Source organism: Epinephelus moara, chromosome 16 (assembly GCF_006386435.1).
Source record: "Epinephelus moara isolate mb chromosome 16, YSFRI_EMoa_1.0, whole genome shotgun sequence".
NCBI classification, from domain to species: domain Eukaryota; kingdom Metazoa; phylum Chordata; class Actinopteri; order Perciformes; family Serranidae; genus Epinephelus; species Epinephelus moara.
The window spans coordinates 25,247,049-25,259,693 of NC_065521.1; the positions used below are offsets into that span (position 1 = coordinate 25,247,049).

The following is a 12,645-nucleotide window of genomic DNA, read 5'->3' on the forward strand; positions in this document are numbered from 1 at the left end:
TAAACTGAACAAGATTATTTACACAAACAGAATATATACAGTCAGGGTGAATGGGGTTATTGCACAAGTTAAATTAAATTATTGCAGTGTGTGAAAATGGAAAAGATGCACAAATATACCTGACAGCCCGTACAGTAAGTGCTACCATCTCTGTTAATGACTTGACTTCGCCCCAGCAGAGGGTACTGAGAAGTACACTGATCAGCAGATAACTGATCTGTTTGACACTGACGGGCTCGACCTATGTAACCGAGCACTGATCTCCTGGTTTCAGGAGCTCTGTAATAGTGCCTCACCTGTGTGTATGTGTGTGTGTGTGTGTGTGTTTGTGTGTGTGTGTGTGTGTGTCCGCTCTCTCATGCAGCACTCTGCCAACACACCCCACTTTCTTCCCCCACACAAGACATGATTATTTAAAATAACTCCCGCACTCAAAAATTCATGATTTGTCTTGTCATTTGCAGCACGCAGCACAAAAACTGTTCCACATAGCCCGAAGCCTTCCACTTGAAAAAGTTGTGGAGGAAGATGGTTAATGCGAGTAACCACTGCATGAGGGAATAAGAGAAAAATATGTTATGTGGATGAGCTCACCACAATACCAGCTTCAACAGTCTGTCAGACAGTGTTCACACATGACGACACTTTTTCAGGGCTCCAAATACCCCTAAGGTCCCCGCTGCCTGCTTTAATCCTTCATGCCCTACCAACTTAGCTCTCCCTGCGACCTTGTGTCCCTGTGACGACAGTTTGTGTCTGCTGACCTCCACTCTTTATTATTTATACACTCTCCTACACATAAAGAAAAACTACAGAGACGCCACAGACAATGAAGGACTGACCTCACATCAGCGTAACTGTATCCCATTTGCTGTGAGTAATGCTTGGTGCAGCCAGCTCAGCCATGAAAGCAGCCAACAAATACCTCTTAAGGTTGGATAAAGTATTAATCAATACAAGTGCAATCTCTGCCGCCATTATTGTTAGATTAACCTCCAAAAGGCTTTTGGAATTCATGCCTTATCGTGCGCTGATTAATTGTTTATCAGTCTACCAACTACACAACAATAAATTTCCGTCACATCTGCCTGCTAGCATGTTTACGATGTACACGCCCATGTAAGTATCAAAAGATTTCACACATAGTGTATAACAGCTTCTAAACATAACCCCGGGCCACGGCCTGCTGTCTGCTATTTGGCTCCAAAGTTCAACCCCTGAATGACAAAGAGTTGAAACAGTTGAAACTCTAGGAGGGAAACAATCTGGAAACAATCACCCTCACTCATTCTCAAAATCAAAACTGTGCATGTTAGCGTGGTTCAAAAATAAAAGCACATGTCATGCAGACACATGAGCAGCGTGCGTGGCACAGAATGAACAGCAGAAAAGACCAAAAGAAAGTGAATCTAATGTTATTTCAACAGTTTCCTGTCAGCACGTTGCCTATTTTTGTGTTTTCAAATGTGCCTTGTCTGCTTGTGTGTTGGTGTAAACTATGAGTCAACCTTACAAAGACAAAAAAAAATCCACTGGGCCATCCATTGTCAGACTGAAATAGAACAAAGGCAAAAACAGACAACCCGAGAGCACATTTCTGGCCACGAGCGAAATCCGTCATTCCAGCCCCTTCCTCCCCAGCGGAGCCCAAAGCCTCCATGTTCCCCACCCTGGCGATTCCTCTCTCTTCTGTAACCTTAACTCTGTTCAAAGGGATTTCAGAGAGTGACTCAAAGTCAGAGCCAAAGACGGTGGGATGCCTTACTTTGGGAGCAGGGAGGAGCAGGGGTCGATAGGGGGGCGGAGGACCATGACTAATTTTTTCAGCCAAGAACAAAATGTGTGATTATTTAATGAGGAAGTATTTTGCCGCACTCTTTGGTTTGCTGCTTTGCAGACCACTTGAAAGGGATAGTAATGTGCTGGAGAACCTCTCTGTATGCCGTCTACTCTGCAAGTTCAGCCCCCTGGAGTGGGATTTTTTTAAATTTAGAAAACACTGCGTATAGAAATATTTCATGTAAGTGTATGAAACATGCATCCCCACAGTTTAGAATCTCTTGTGACTTGTTTTTGTAGATGGTCATCTTTTATTGACAACATCTGGCAGAATCTATTTTGAACAGCTGAATATTTTCTTAGTATTTATTCTGGCTGGAATTGACTGGATTAACAGCAGGGCGTTGGGCTGACTCTGGAGAGCAGACCATTAAGAGTTCACATGTAACTATGTACTACTTAGTTTTGCCAAGAAATAAATCTGTTGTGTTTCTGATGTAACTGTTTTGTGTGACACACCCATCAGCAATGACATAAGCTCCTATTTTGATTGTTCAGCAGCAGTGTTGTAGTACTCGAGATCAGTCGTGGTCTTAAGACCGGTCTCAAGACCACTTTTTAAAGGTCTTGATCTTGTCTCGGAATCAACTGTCATTTTTACACGGTCTTGTCACAGTCTCAGACAAAGAGGATTTTGTTTCAATACTGGTCAAGACCGCGACTGCAGTGATATCACTAAATTGCCTGTGCAAAACAAAAATAAAAATAAAAATTAAAATTAAAATAAAAAAAAAAGAAATGCTTATTTCAGTTCCTTAGAGTTTGTTTGTGGAAAACTCATGGTAACTCATGATGCTCATGGACAACAAATGAAAATTCCCACACATAAAATTCAATTCTGTAATGCCTGTACAGTGTATGGTAATAAGAGAGGTGACTGAAGCGTAAACTTCATTTATTTTCTTCGGGTGTTTTTATGGGAATGTGGTTCTTTTAGATTAATTTGAGGAGTTGCTGTGGTTTGTATGTTCTACATTTTATTGACATGCAGTGTGAGACTTGCTCTGTACTAGTCTTGGTCTTGACTCAGTCTCAACCCCCCAAAGTCTTGGTCTTGTATCGGTCTCGATACACTCTGGGCTTGGTCAGGACTTGGCCTTGGATAAAGTGGTCTTGATTACAACATTGCTCAGCAGTATTAATGGTTCTCAAGTGTTCAGAATTTACACATCTTTATTTGTTCACAGTAAATCAAAAGATATAGCTGTGGCTTTTATACAACCTGTTCAAATTAGTGCTGTTTCATCACATAAATATTCACTGAAATAGTAAAAGGTACAGGTGTCATAATAAGCACAGAAAATGTCTGACTGCAAATCCATCCTAAGACCAAACGAACCTGCTTCTCATAATAACACGGCCTTAAATTTTCAAACTTTGACATTTACAGCTATAATTATTGGTCTTCACAGCGAGGGTTCAGCAGTCCAGCGCTGTCTCGGTGTTGGCACATGTGGTGATATAATCTACTACAGTGCACACTGTATGATCGTATCTCACCCACTCCACCGAATCAAACATCATCAACCGGTGACTGTAATATTAATATTAGAGGGCTTTGAGTTCATCTACCAGCTGCACATCTGTCTGACTGCAGCCCTCTAGTGGTAAAAAACTACCATTACAACTTCATACAGCAACATGTTCTTTATGTTGTGCATATGTGGTCAGTCATTGGAAAATCAAGCAAGTGGTACAATTTCTTTTCTTTCACGCTCTGATATTTGTCAATGTCACTGTTTCTCCATCACTGTTATTTGTCCCAGAGAAATGCTGTCCAGGCTAATTTTATTTCAGACAGGTCGAAGCGGCATGACTCGTGTTATAAATAGTGATGCATCTCCTCTGTATTATTTCATTCTATTCTATTAGCTTCTAAATATGTAATTTCATCTTGGGTAATGGAAGTGCTGACCCGCGTTTTTGCCTGTGTGTGTCTGTCTGCCTGCAGGTACCAAACACAAAACTATCCTGGAGGCACGAAGCGGGCTGGGCCCCATCAAGGCGTATCCTCGCCTAGGCCCCAAGCCCATTGGAGAACAGGGAGGGGGGCCGGTGGACCCCAACACTCAGGAACGAACCTTCCACTGTGAGATCTGCAATGTGCGGGTCAACTCTGAACTGCAACTCAAACAGGTATGGAGGGAGAAATGATGCCTGTGTATGCAATTATACAGGTTTTGTTTTAACATTGAGGAGGACACATATGAAATGGTGGGCTTGGTGGGCCTCCACTAGAAAATTTTGAGCATCCAACACATAACTTCCTGGCTAACTGGCTTTTTTGTAAGTCTTGCAAGAAGCATTTTGTGAGAGCATTTGTAATCGCCATGATAACTGAATTACAGAACATTTTCATTAGGGGACATTATCAAATCCAGAATCTCAAAAATGTTCGAGAGTCTCAAGATGTAATCAGTCCCAACACTGTGCAGTCTAATCACCGTCTAATATGGGAAATATTTATTTATTTTATGTAAAGTTAGAATAACTTGTGCTCTTGTGTTGCTTCCTTTCAGCACATATCAAGTCGAAGGCACCGGGACGGCATGGCGGGCAAGCCTAACCCCCTCCTCAGCCGACACAAGAAGCACAGGGGAGCTGATCTGACGGTAACCTTTCACTGTTGTATTCTGACTCCTCCTGTGACACAGTCAGCAAACCTGAGATCCACAGATCAGATAGACAGTGATAATCAAGAACATGAGGTCTGCAAAGCCTTGGAGTGCTTAGAGTGTGTTTATTTGAGCCCTACAAAAGCCAGCCAGTTGTTCTGGTTTTGGCTGTGTCCTTCTCCTGAAAATATTAACTCAGTTGGCCTGAAACCTCTGCATTATGATAGATCAAAAGAGTCTGGAGACGAAAGTCTGTATCTGTTTCCCCTCCATGTGCTGACCTTCTGGAACTAATCATTTTATCCCCCCTCTCTCTCTCTCTCTCGTGTCTTGTGTCTTTTTGCGCACCCTCTTCTGTTTGCAGTCTTCTTTGACCTTCTCCAAGGATCTCACCAAAGCTTTGGGCGCAGGGCTGTTGCCCAGCCCCTTGGCTGTTGCTGCAGCAATGGCCGCTGCAGCTTCCTCGAACCCACTGGCTCTCCGCGCAGCAGCTCCTGCGCCCCACCCGCACCATCACCTATTGCAAGGCCCGCCTCTCAGCCACGCCATCCTGAGACCCGCGCCCGGGCCCATCCGCACCACCCACGGGCCAATCCTCTTCTCCCCTTACTGACACATCACCCTCTGACTTCGGCCAGTCAGGAACAGCCACTCCAAAAGCACACTGTGAAGATATAAACATGATCAACAAACAGCAATTGATAGGGAGGAAAAAAATCCAACCATTTAAATATTGAACTGAGAGAAACACAAGGCAAAGGAGCAGCAGAAAGGAGTAGAAGTATATGTCTTTCTTCCCTTTACCTGAAACTCTCCTTACATTTCAAAGACTTCTGAGTGCTCCGCAGGTGGAATGAGCAGAGGAGAGATTTTCATTATGCATTGAACTCCCTTGTACATCTCTCACCACCCCTGGCCCTTGTCCCTTGCACTGTGGCCCTGTCATGGCCGCCTCGATAGCCACAGAAGAAACACATGCACATCTTTCTAGAAACATTAAACCACATGTAGTGTTACATAATTATTCTGGGCCACGTTGGTTTCCTCCTGTCATCGTGGCTCAACGTGTTCTTCTCATCCTATGCACCTCGAAAACCAAGACAATAATGTTATGTCAGTAGGGTAGCTGCTTCAATCGGTCTTTGCTGTATGCGCCACATGTAGCTGTGGCGGCCTCCACGGTACTGTACGTGTCCCCTTCTGCGCCAGAGGCCAGCGACTCTTCAGTTTGTGACACTAGGTCCTCGCTAGATACAACATGACTTGGGCTGACAGGCAGGTGGTAGCCGCATCTGAACATGTCTGATGGTTGGGGGGAGGTTAAGAGAGCAGAAAAGTGACTGTGGGGGATTGCACTCCCCTGTCATTTCCTGAGACAGTGAGGTGAGAGGAGGGCTGGCATGGGTCAGTGGATGGATTGACCCCAGGCAGCATGCAGACACACACAGGCCCAAACGAATCTGTGTTTTAAAATAGACTGCACTGACAAAAAACGCCACAGGGCACATCTGCCAGCCTCCATATCAGTCAGAGAAGGGCCTCACTAAAGGAGAAAGGGTTGGGAAAAGCAGCAGAAGTCACACATTGGTACATACTGTACTGCTGTATCTGATACATGCCCCCCTATCTTCATCTTAGATTGTGTTTGATGGCAATAATCTGTTCCTATTTACTGTTATGAGAAATACTGCACTGGAGAGAGCATAGTTCATGTATTTGGTGTGACTTCTGTTCACATTAAGCCATCACAAGGACAGATATCGACATCCTGGTCTTTATTCACAGGCTGATTCACTGTGTAGGTGGGGAGGTATGACTTAGGTGCGACCCTATGTACTCATGTATTTGTTGTTTCTGCATGCAGCCTCACAATAAGATCCTGCAGGGTCAGGCTTCTGCATCATTGGGTTGAACTCTTCCATTGCTGCCCTATCCTTCCTCCTCACCTCCCCCATCTCCAAAGGTTCACACGAGTCTATAGCAGAGGGCACGTCGACGCTGGCAACCATAATGCTCCGAGGGAACACATTAAAGAGAGAAAGATGAAAGCCAAATACATTCTTGGAGAAAATGATCTTGAGCTGGAGTGACAACCGAGCCGGGAGCCCAGCGAGGCCGCCCAGGGCAGGGGGCCGAGACATCCAGCTCAAGGCCGATAACTTCCCGTCTTACAACTGAAAGCCATGAAACGCACCATGATTTGTTTTCTCTTACAAAGACTGGTGAGCACCTTGTTTTGTTTGGTTTGGACTGTTGGTTTGCATTTATATCACACATTAAAAAAGAGCAAAACACAATAAAAATATTTTTGTAGGTAGGAAAAGTTAATAACCACATTCATGAAGGGATAAGAAGACTTTTGGATGGTGGATTATATAAGTGTTGACTCAGACAGACTGACAGACCAACTGACTCAGCGGGGAGCCACAAAAGCTAGCTAAGCAGCAGCAGCAGCAGCAGCAGCAGACCTATCTTGCTCGACAGCTTGAAAACTATCATCCTTTTCTGAACGAGATGTACACTGTGCCCTTTCATTGAGAAGCAATGAGCTCTAATGTCTTACCTTTGTCTGAATATTGCAATGCAATGAGCAATTTTTATCAGAGTGACTTGTTATCATTGTGACATGTTGTGACATGTTGTCTGGAGTCATGTGTAAACTGGGAGCACGCCAGCTGACAGACTTTTCTGTTCTTCCATGAGGAGTACAAGCCCTTGAAGGGATTGAGCGAGGGGCAGAGAGAGAGACAGAGGAGTAGCTGGGCTTAGGGACCGACCCTTCATATTAAAGGGCCTTTTTACTATGGTAATCTCTGCTTGGGGAACAGGGTACAACGCCAGGTATCAAGGGATTAAAGTTAGAATTGTTCAACAGGCTTATTTTTTTTTTAGTTGGACTTACTGAGTTGCATTATGTTTTTTTCTGTGTGTGAGAAATGTGTTTAAGTGAAAATCCTGAGGAACATTATCAATGCCATTACTTAAAGACGAAGCTGGCTCGGTGTCAGCTTCCACCGTTGTGCTCTTTTTTGTTGCTGAACGAAACCTTCTTTGCAGAGTTCATTTTGTGAGTGAGATACTATTCCAGGACCCGTGCTCTCCTTCCAGTTGGTGTGTGTACCATATGTATTCTAGTGTGTGTTGGGACCTGCTCTCTCCCCACTTCCCACCAATCAGAGACAGAGGCATCCTGGAGCTATGAAGTGGCCTAACACAATCATGGAGATAGAAACCTGCACATGTTTGGTTTGGGAAGACTGATCAATCGTCCTGGATTCTAGCAGAGGTTTGATCAATGACCCAACCTAATTAAAGTATTGCAATATTGTCCTTGGTAGGTCAGTCAAGTAGCACACCACAGATATGTTCATACTGTGGTCATCTCCACTAATTCATCCTCATTATTCACGTTTGGGAAATAAATGTTAGATTCCTATTTTCTGGGCAGGTGTTTCATGTTAGCTGTGTTTAGGCTACTAGCCTTAGCCTTATTCTGCCCTCAGCCTCTCCCGGAGCAGAGAGAGAGAGATGGAGAGATGGAGAGGCTATGGTGTAATTTTGTCTTGCCAATAAAGTTATTTTTGAATTTCATTGTCAGAGGGGACAAAGAGTTTGTATGGCGAATTGTAGCAATACCTGACTCATTCTGGCTACTCTTGTTTATTGCAATAAGAAAATTAAACAATAAATGTGTATGTGAGTAAAACATTATAAATGTAATTTAAATGAAAAAGAAACTTTATGGTAAATACTATTGGTATCAAGAGAAACCATGGTGGGAAAAAAAAGTAAATGTCAATAAATCATTAAATGAAACAAACGTCGTCAGAGTTTTTATGAATCATTGTATGGTCCAACACCTTTTTATCAAATGTCATAAAGAAAAACACAAAGAAATGTGTCAGACAGTATCTCTAACTGTTATAGTACACACATATTTCACTTATATATATTGTGTTTCATTAGAAAGTCCACCATAAAACAGATGAACATAGAGTTAGTTTGATTATTTTGGATGGTAAAACCTCAAATAAACAAACAAACAAACAAACAAACAGCGATTATGTCATCTGTCTGTTGACAGGAAATTAGTGACTGACTTACAGATGTTGTTTTTAGAGTGGCATCAAAAAAACTGAATGCTGTAAATGCAGTCCTTCCAGCTGTGAATTACAAAATACCCATGAACTCACCATTACTCTCATAAATTAGTGAGTTTCTTTATTAATAACTGTCTATGGGAAAGCTTTGGATTTGTCCCACGATGATGTCATCACCACAATCCCGCCTCTGTGCATTTCAAACAAAGAAGAGATTGTTGATCACCCAACTAAGTAACACCAATGTGAATTTAAAAAAAAAAAAAAAAAAATGTATTCATTTTCTTATACATCAGTGATACCCAACTTACGGCTTGCGGGCCAAATCTGGCGTGCCGGATGGCCCAGCAACCATTTTCTAATTCACACTGAAAATAAACTGATTCACACTGGAATATTTTTCTGTACTTTGAATGTAAAAGAAAAGGTGCCAGGGTGCATAAAATGCATCAAAAAAGTGCCAGGTGAGGATGTTCTGGACCCCCGACAGAGGTGTACTCAAATTCTAGAAATGACCCTGCGTACACCTGACATGTGCAGGTTGTCTGTGCGGGGCTGTGACTGGATTTGCTTGCTGAGATGAGATAGGATAGCACACACATGCTGTATTATATGTACTGTTAAAGATAATTAATGTTTGTTTATTAACTGGCCCCTGGCCTCCTGTCATTTTGCAAACGTGCCCCCCAGGCAGAGCCAGTTGAGTATCTCTGTTTTACATTAATGTCTCCCCTAGTTGTCTGCAAAGCAGTGGCTCCTGTAGTGGGTTCCCTCTAAATGTTCACAAGATGTATTCGGAGAGCTCGCAAGATGATTAATGGGAGGCAAAAGAAGGTGAATTTTATTGTCTATTTTTTTTTTATTAGTGAAAGTATTACCTCCCAGGCCATCTAAAAGTAATTTATGAAACTCTCAACTCATAGATGGATTTAACCTGTAGGCAGACACTGCTTCATTTTAAGGGGAAACCAGCCAAAAAGGTTGGTCATCACTGCCTAAAGTTTAACTTAAGGTAAATAAATACATTTCTCGCACACTCTTTGGCAGCATCTGCTTTTCTTCATGGAAATATTCTTAATGTATTGTGCATCATTTTATACACATTCTTCAACGATTCAACCTCACATATGCACGCTTTCTTAGATACACCTGTACAATCTATACATCTATAATGTGTATCTTATTACAATTGATGAATAATGTTCATTTTTGGTTACGTTGTTGGAAATGTGTAAGTTCAGTTATGTTTATCTCTGAGGTCATAGTTCAAGTTTTGCTGGACTTTTTATACAGGAAGATGTTTTTAATTTTTTGTCATCCATATTTACATACATGAGAACACCTCTCAGTATGATGCAGTTCAGTACAAAACCATCCCTGACAATGACCTCAATGCTAAAACATATATTTTATGTAGCACCTTTATGACACAAAAACTGAACATTATAAGGCACCATAAAAGAAGAATTATGGCATAATAGGTGTTCCTAACTAAGTAGATACCATTTGTACTTGGTATTAATTAAAACTTTGGGATCTTTACTACAATTTAAAATATTTTTAAAAGTTTGAACAATTGAGTATTTGTTCCATTTGATTATATGGCTCCAGCTGAAACATGAGCTCAAACACTGTAACTTCTTAAAGAGTCATTCTCATCTCAGTTGCAATCAGGCTGAATCTCCCTTGTGAGCAGCAGATGCAGCTCGCAGGAGTGCTGGCTGACTGGTGCTGCATTGTACAGTCTGATGAAGAGCCGCATTGTGCTGTCTGGAGAATGTGGCTGACTTCCTGTCATATTGTTCCCCTGAGATTTTTTTCTTTTTTCAAGCATTCCCAAACAGAGTGACAGCTTGCCAGCAGTTCTCTGCATCTTGTAGCAACGCACAGCTCGACCACTAGATGGTCCTACTGTCATGGCTGGGAAGTTGATCCACACTGAAACAATGTAAGCTGAAAAAGAGCTGATCATTCTGCAAAGTATAAGCAGTCACAGTTATTCACACAGCGTGCTTCTGCACCACTACAATGCTTAGGATGTAGCCTATTTAAATACTACAGGCTGAGGTATTCTGTTATATATCAGCCTATCCTGCTGCTAAACCAAGCAAAATCTGTGCTACTAACTGTGTTTGTGTTTAGAAAAAAAGTGTCACATGTGTAACTGTATGTTCAACCTGTGCCTTAATTTATTGAGGGAACTGCCTCAGGACACATAATCTTCAGGGCAAACTGGCAATAAAGTTGTATGGTATCGCAGCCATTCTCAACCAGTCCTCCGAAGGCCCCCAGGGGTCATTTAGGGAGTTCCAGGGGTTCCACAGAAATATGGAGAAGTTTAATTTCCCTATTTAATTCCCTTCAGAAGTGAGCCCAATGTGGTTTCATTTCCACCACGGGTAGCTCCTCAGCTGCAGTCGAAACCTGTAGAATTCTAGTCTAAATTATATCATCTTACAGACAAAATGTTTTCAGATGGATGAAGCAAAATCTGTAGCCTACTGTGAATCAATAGCAGTCCTTGACACAAAAAACGGTTGAGAACCACTGTTGTATCATATCATAACACTGGTGTTCAAGGTCATCAGCGCTGATATGAGCAGAATTCATTAGCGCCAGTTGTTCGGAACATACAGTATATAGTACATTATATAGAGCTGCCCTTTCAGCTCTGAGAACTTGTATGAAAGAACGACACATAGATTAGTGAAAAGGCCATGAGCAGGTTGGACACATGGTTGCTATGCTATACTTTCTTTACTGTCATGGTCATCAGACATTGTGAAACTAAACAACCCGTATGATTCTGCAGCACCTTATAGAAAAAGGTGTCAGGTATGTACAAGGTTTAACTCTTCTGAGATCTGTACAATTATCTAAGCAAGTCTTATATTTACATACTTGCTTAGAAATGTGGGGACTTGACTGTGTTGTTAGACAACAATTCCATTTGTGCAGAGAGAGAACTGCATTTTACAGAATATGTCTTTGAAATACACTTTTATTTGATTTGATCAGTTGAGGTTGTATTTAATGAACATATTTTTTACAAAGTCTGTTTACATAATTAACTGCCCAATTACAGTTAGATAAATACCAAAGTGCCTCATGTGGTTTCATCCTAGTGGAAAAAATAGATTGCTCTTAATGTGGAATTTGTCATTCTTCCACCGCAGCATCTTAATGTGCCAGGTGTTCATACCATTAATTAGTTTAGTTTTATCTTAACGAGATGAAGAGAGGACAGGAAGAGCCCTCGCGCTGCTCATTCCTCTTTATAGCACATCATCGTTTTTTTTCCATTTCTATACATCACAATTCCTGAAAGCAAAAGCGTGATGGCACAGACCTGGTTTTGCACTAGACAGCAGCTCTCCTCTTGAGAGCTCCATGCATTGAGATGTGGCAGTAACACAGAGAGATGGTCAGACAGGGATCCTCAAATGGAATCTGAAGAGGTCGAGATACGTACCTGCACTTATCTCTAAATGGAAGTCTGCACCTGAGAGGAGAGGAGAGGGTTCTGCGGTCTCCCTTTCTATCCTCCCCACTGGCTCCTTCTTTATTTACACAGTTTTCCATCACACATGTTAAATGCAAAGGGAAGATATGACACTTTGGCATTGATATGAAGGCAAGAATGTCTTTATCTGCTTGATAAAAGATGACAAACGTTTTACAGTTATTTGCTAACTGGACCTGGATAAATTTAATTTGTTGCCACAAGGGAGAAAAAACAGATAAAACACAAAAAAATTGCACAGATTTTCAATCTAATTTAGATAACACAATGTTTTCAGGGTGAAACAAGCTCAGAAAATTTGAGATCTGAGACATTTGCAGTAGAATTACAAGCAAACTGTAGAAATCAGAAAGCAGGAGATAAGATTTTTTTTCATGTTTACCACACCTTCATATTCTTGTCTTACCAAATGTTAAAGGGCCAGTGTGTAATATTTGGCATGGTTTATTGTCAAATCTGAATCTGAATCTGAATATTCTACCCATTAATATGTTCATACAAGTGTATAATCGCTATAAAATAAAATTCGTTTGGTTTTCGTAGCCTTATAATTATGCTTTTATATATA

At 41.6% G+C, this 12,645-nt stretch overlaps 1 protein-coding gene across 4 annotated transcripts in view; it reads left to right on the top strand.

The window, feature by feature from the left end:
• The window catches only part of znf385a (zinc finger protein 385A), a 78,697-nt gene extending 69,959 nt beyond the window's left edge, over positions 1-8,738 (top strand). For 3 of the 4 annotated variants that reach the window (XM_050065601.1, XM_050065599.1, XM_050065600.1), the window contains 3 exons: positions 3,791-3,975; positions 4,359-4,451; positions 4,819-8,737. In XM_050065601.1, the coding sequence (XP_049921558.1) occupies positions 3,791-3,975; positions 4,359-4,451; positions 4,819-5,067 (527 nt within the window). In that variant the 3' untranslated portion in view covers positions 5,068-8,737. Of the gene's footprint in view, positions 1-3,790; positions 3,976-4,358; positions 4,452-4,818 lie in introns of all 4 variants that reach the window. The other variant, XM_050065602.1, reaches the window with a different exon arrangement.
• The last annotated feature ends 3,907 nt before the right edge of the window (positions 8,739-12,645 follow it).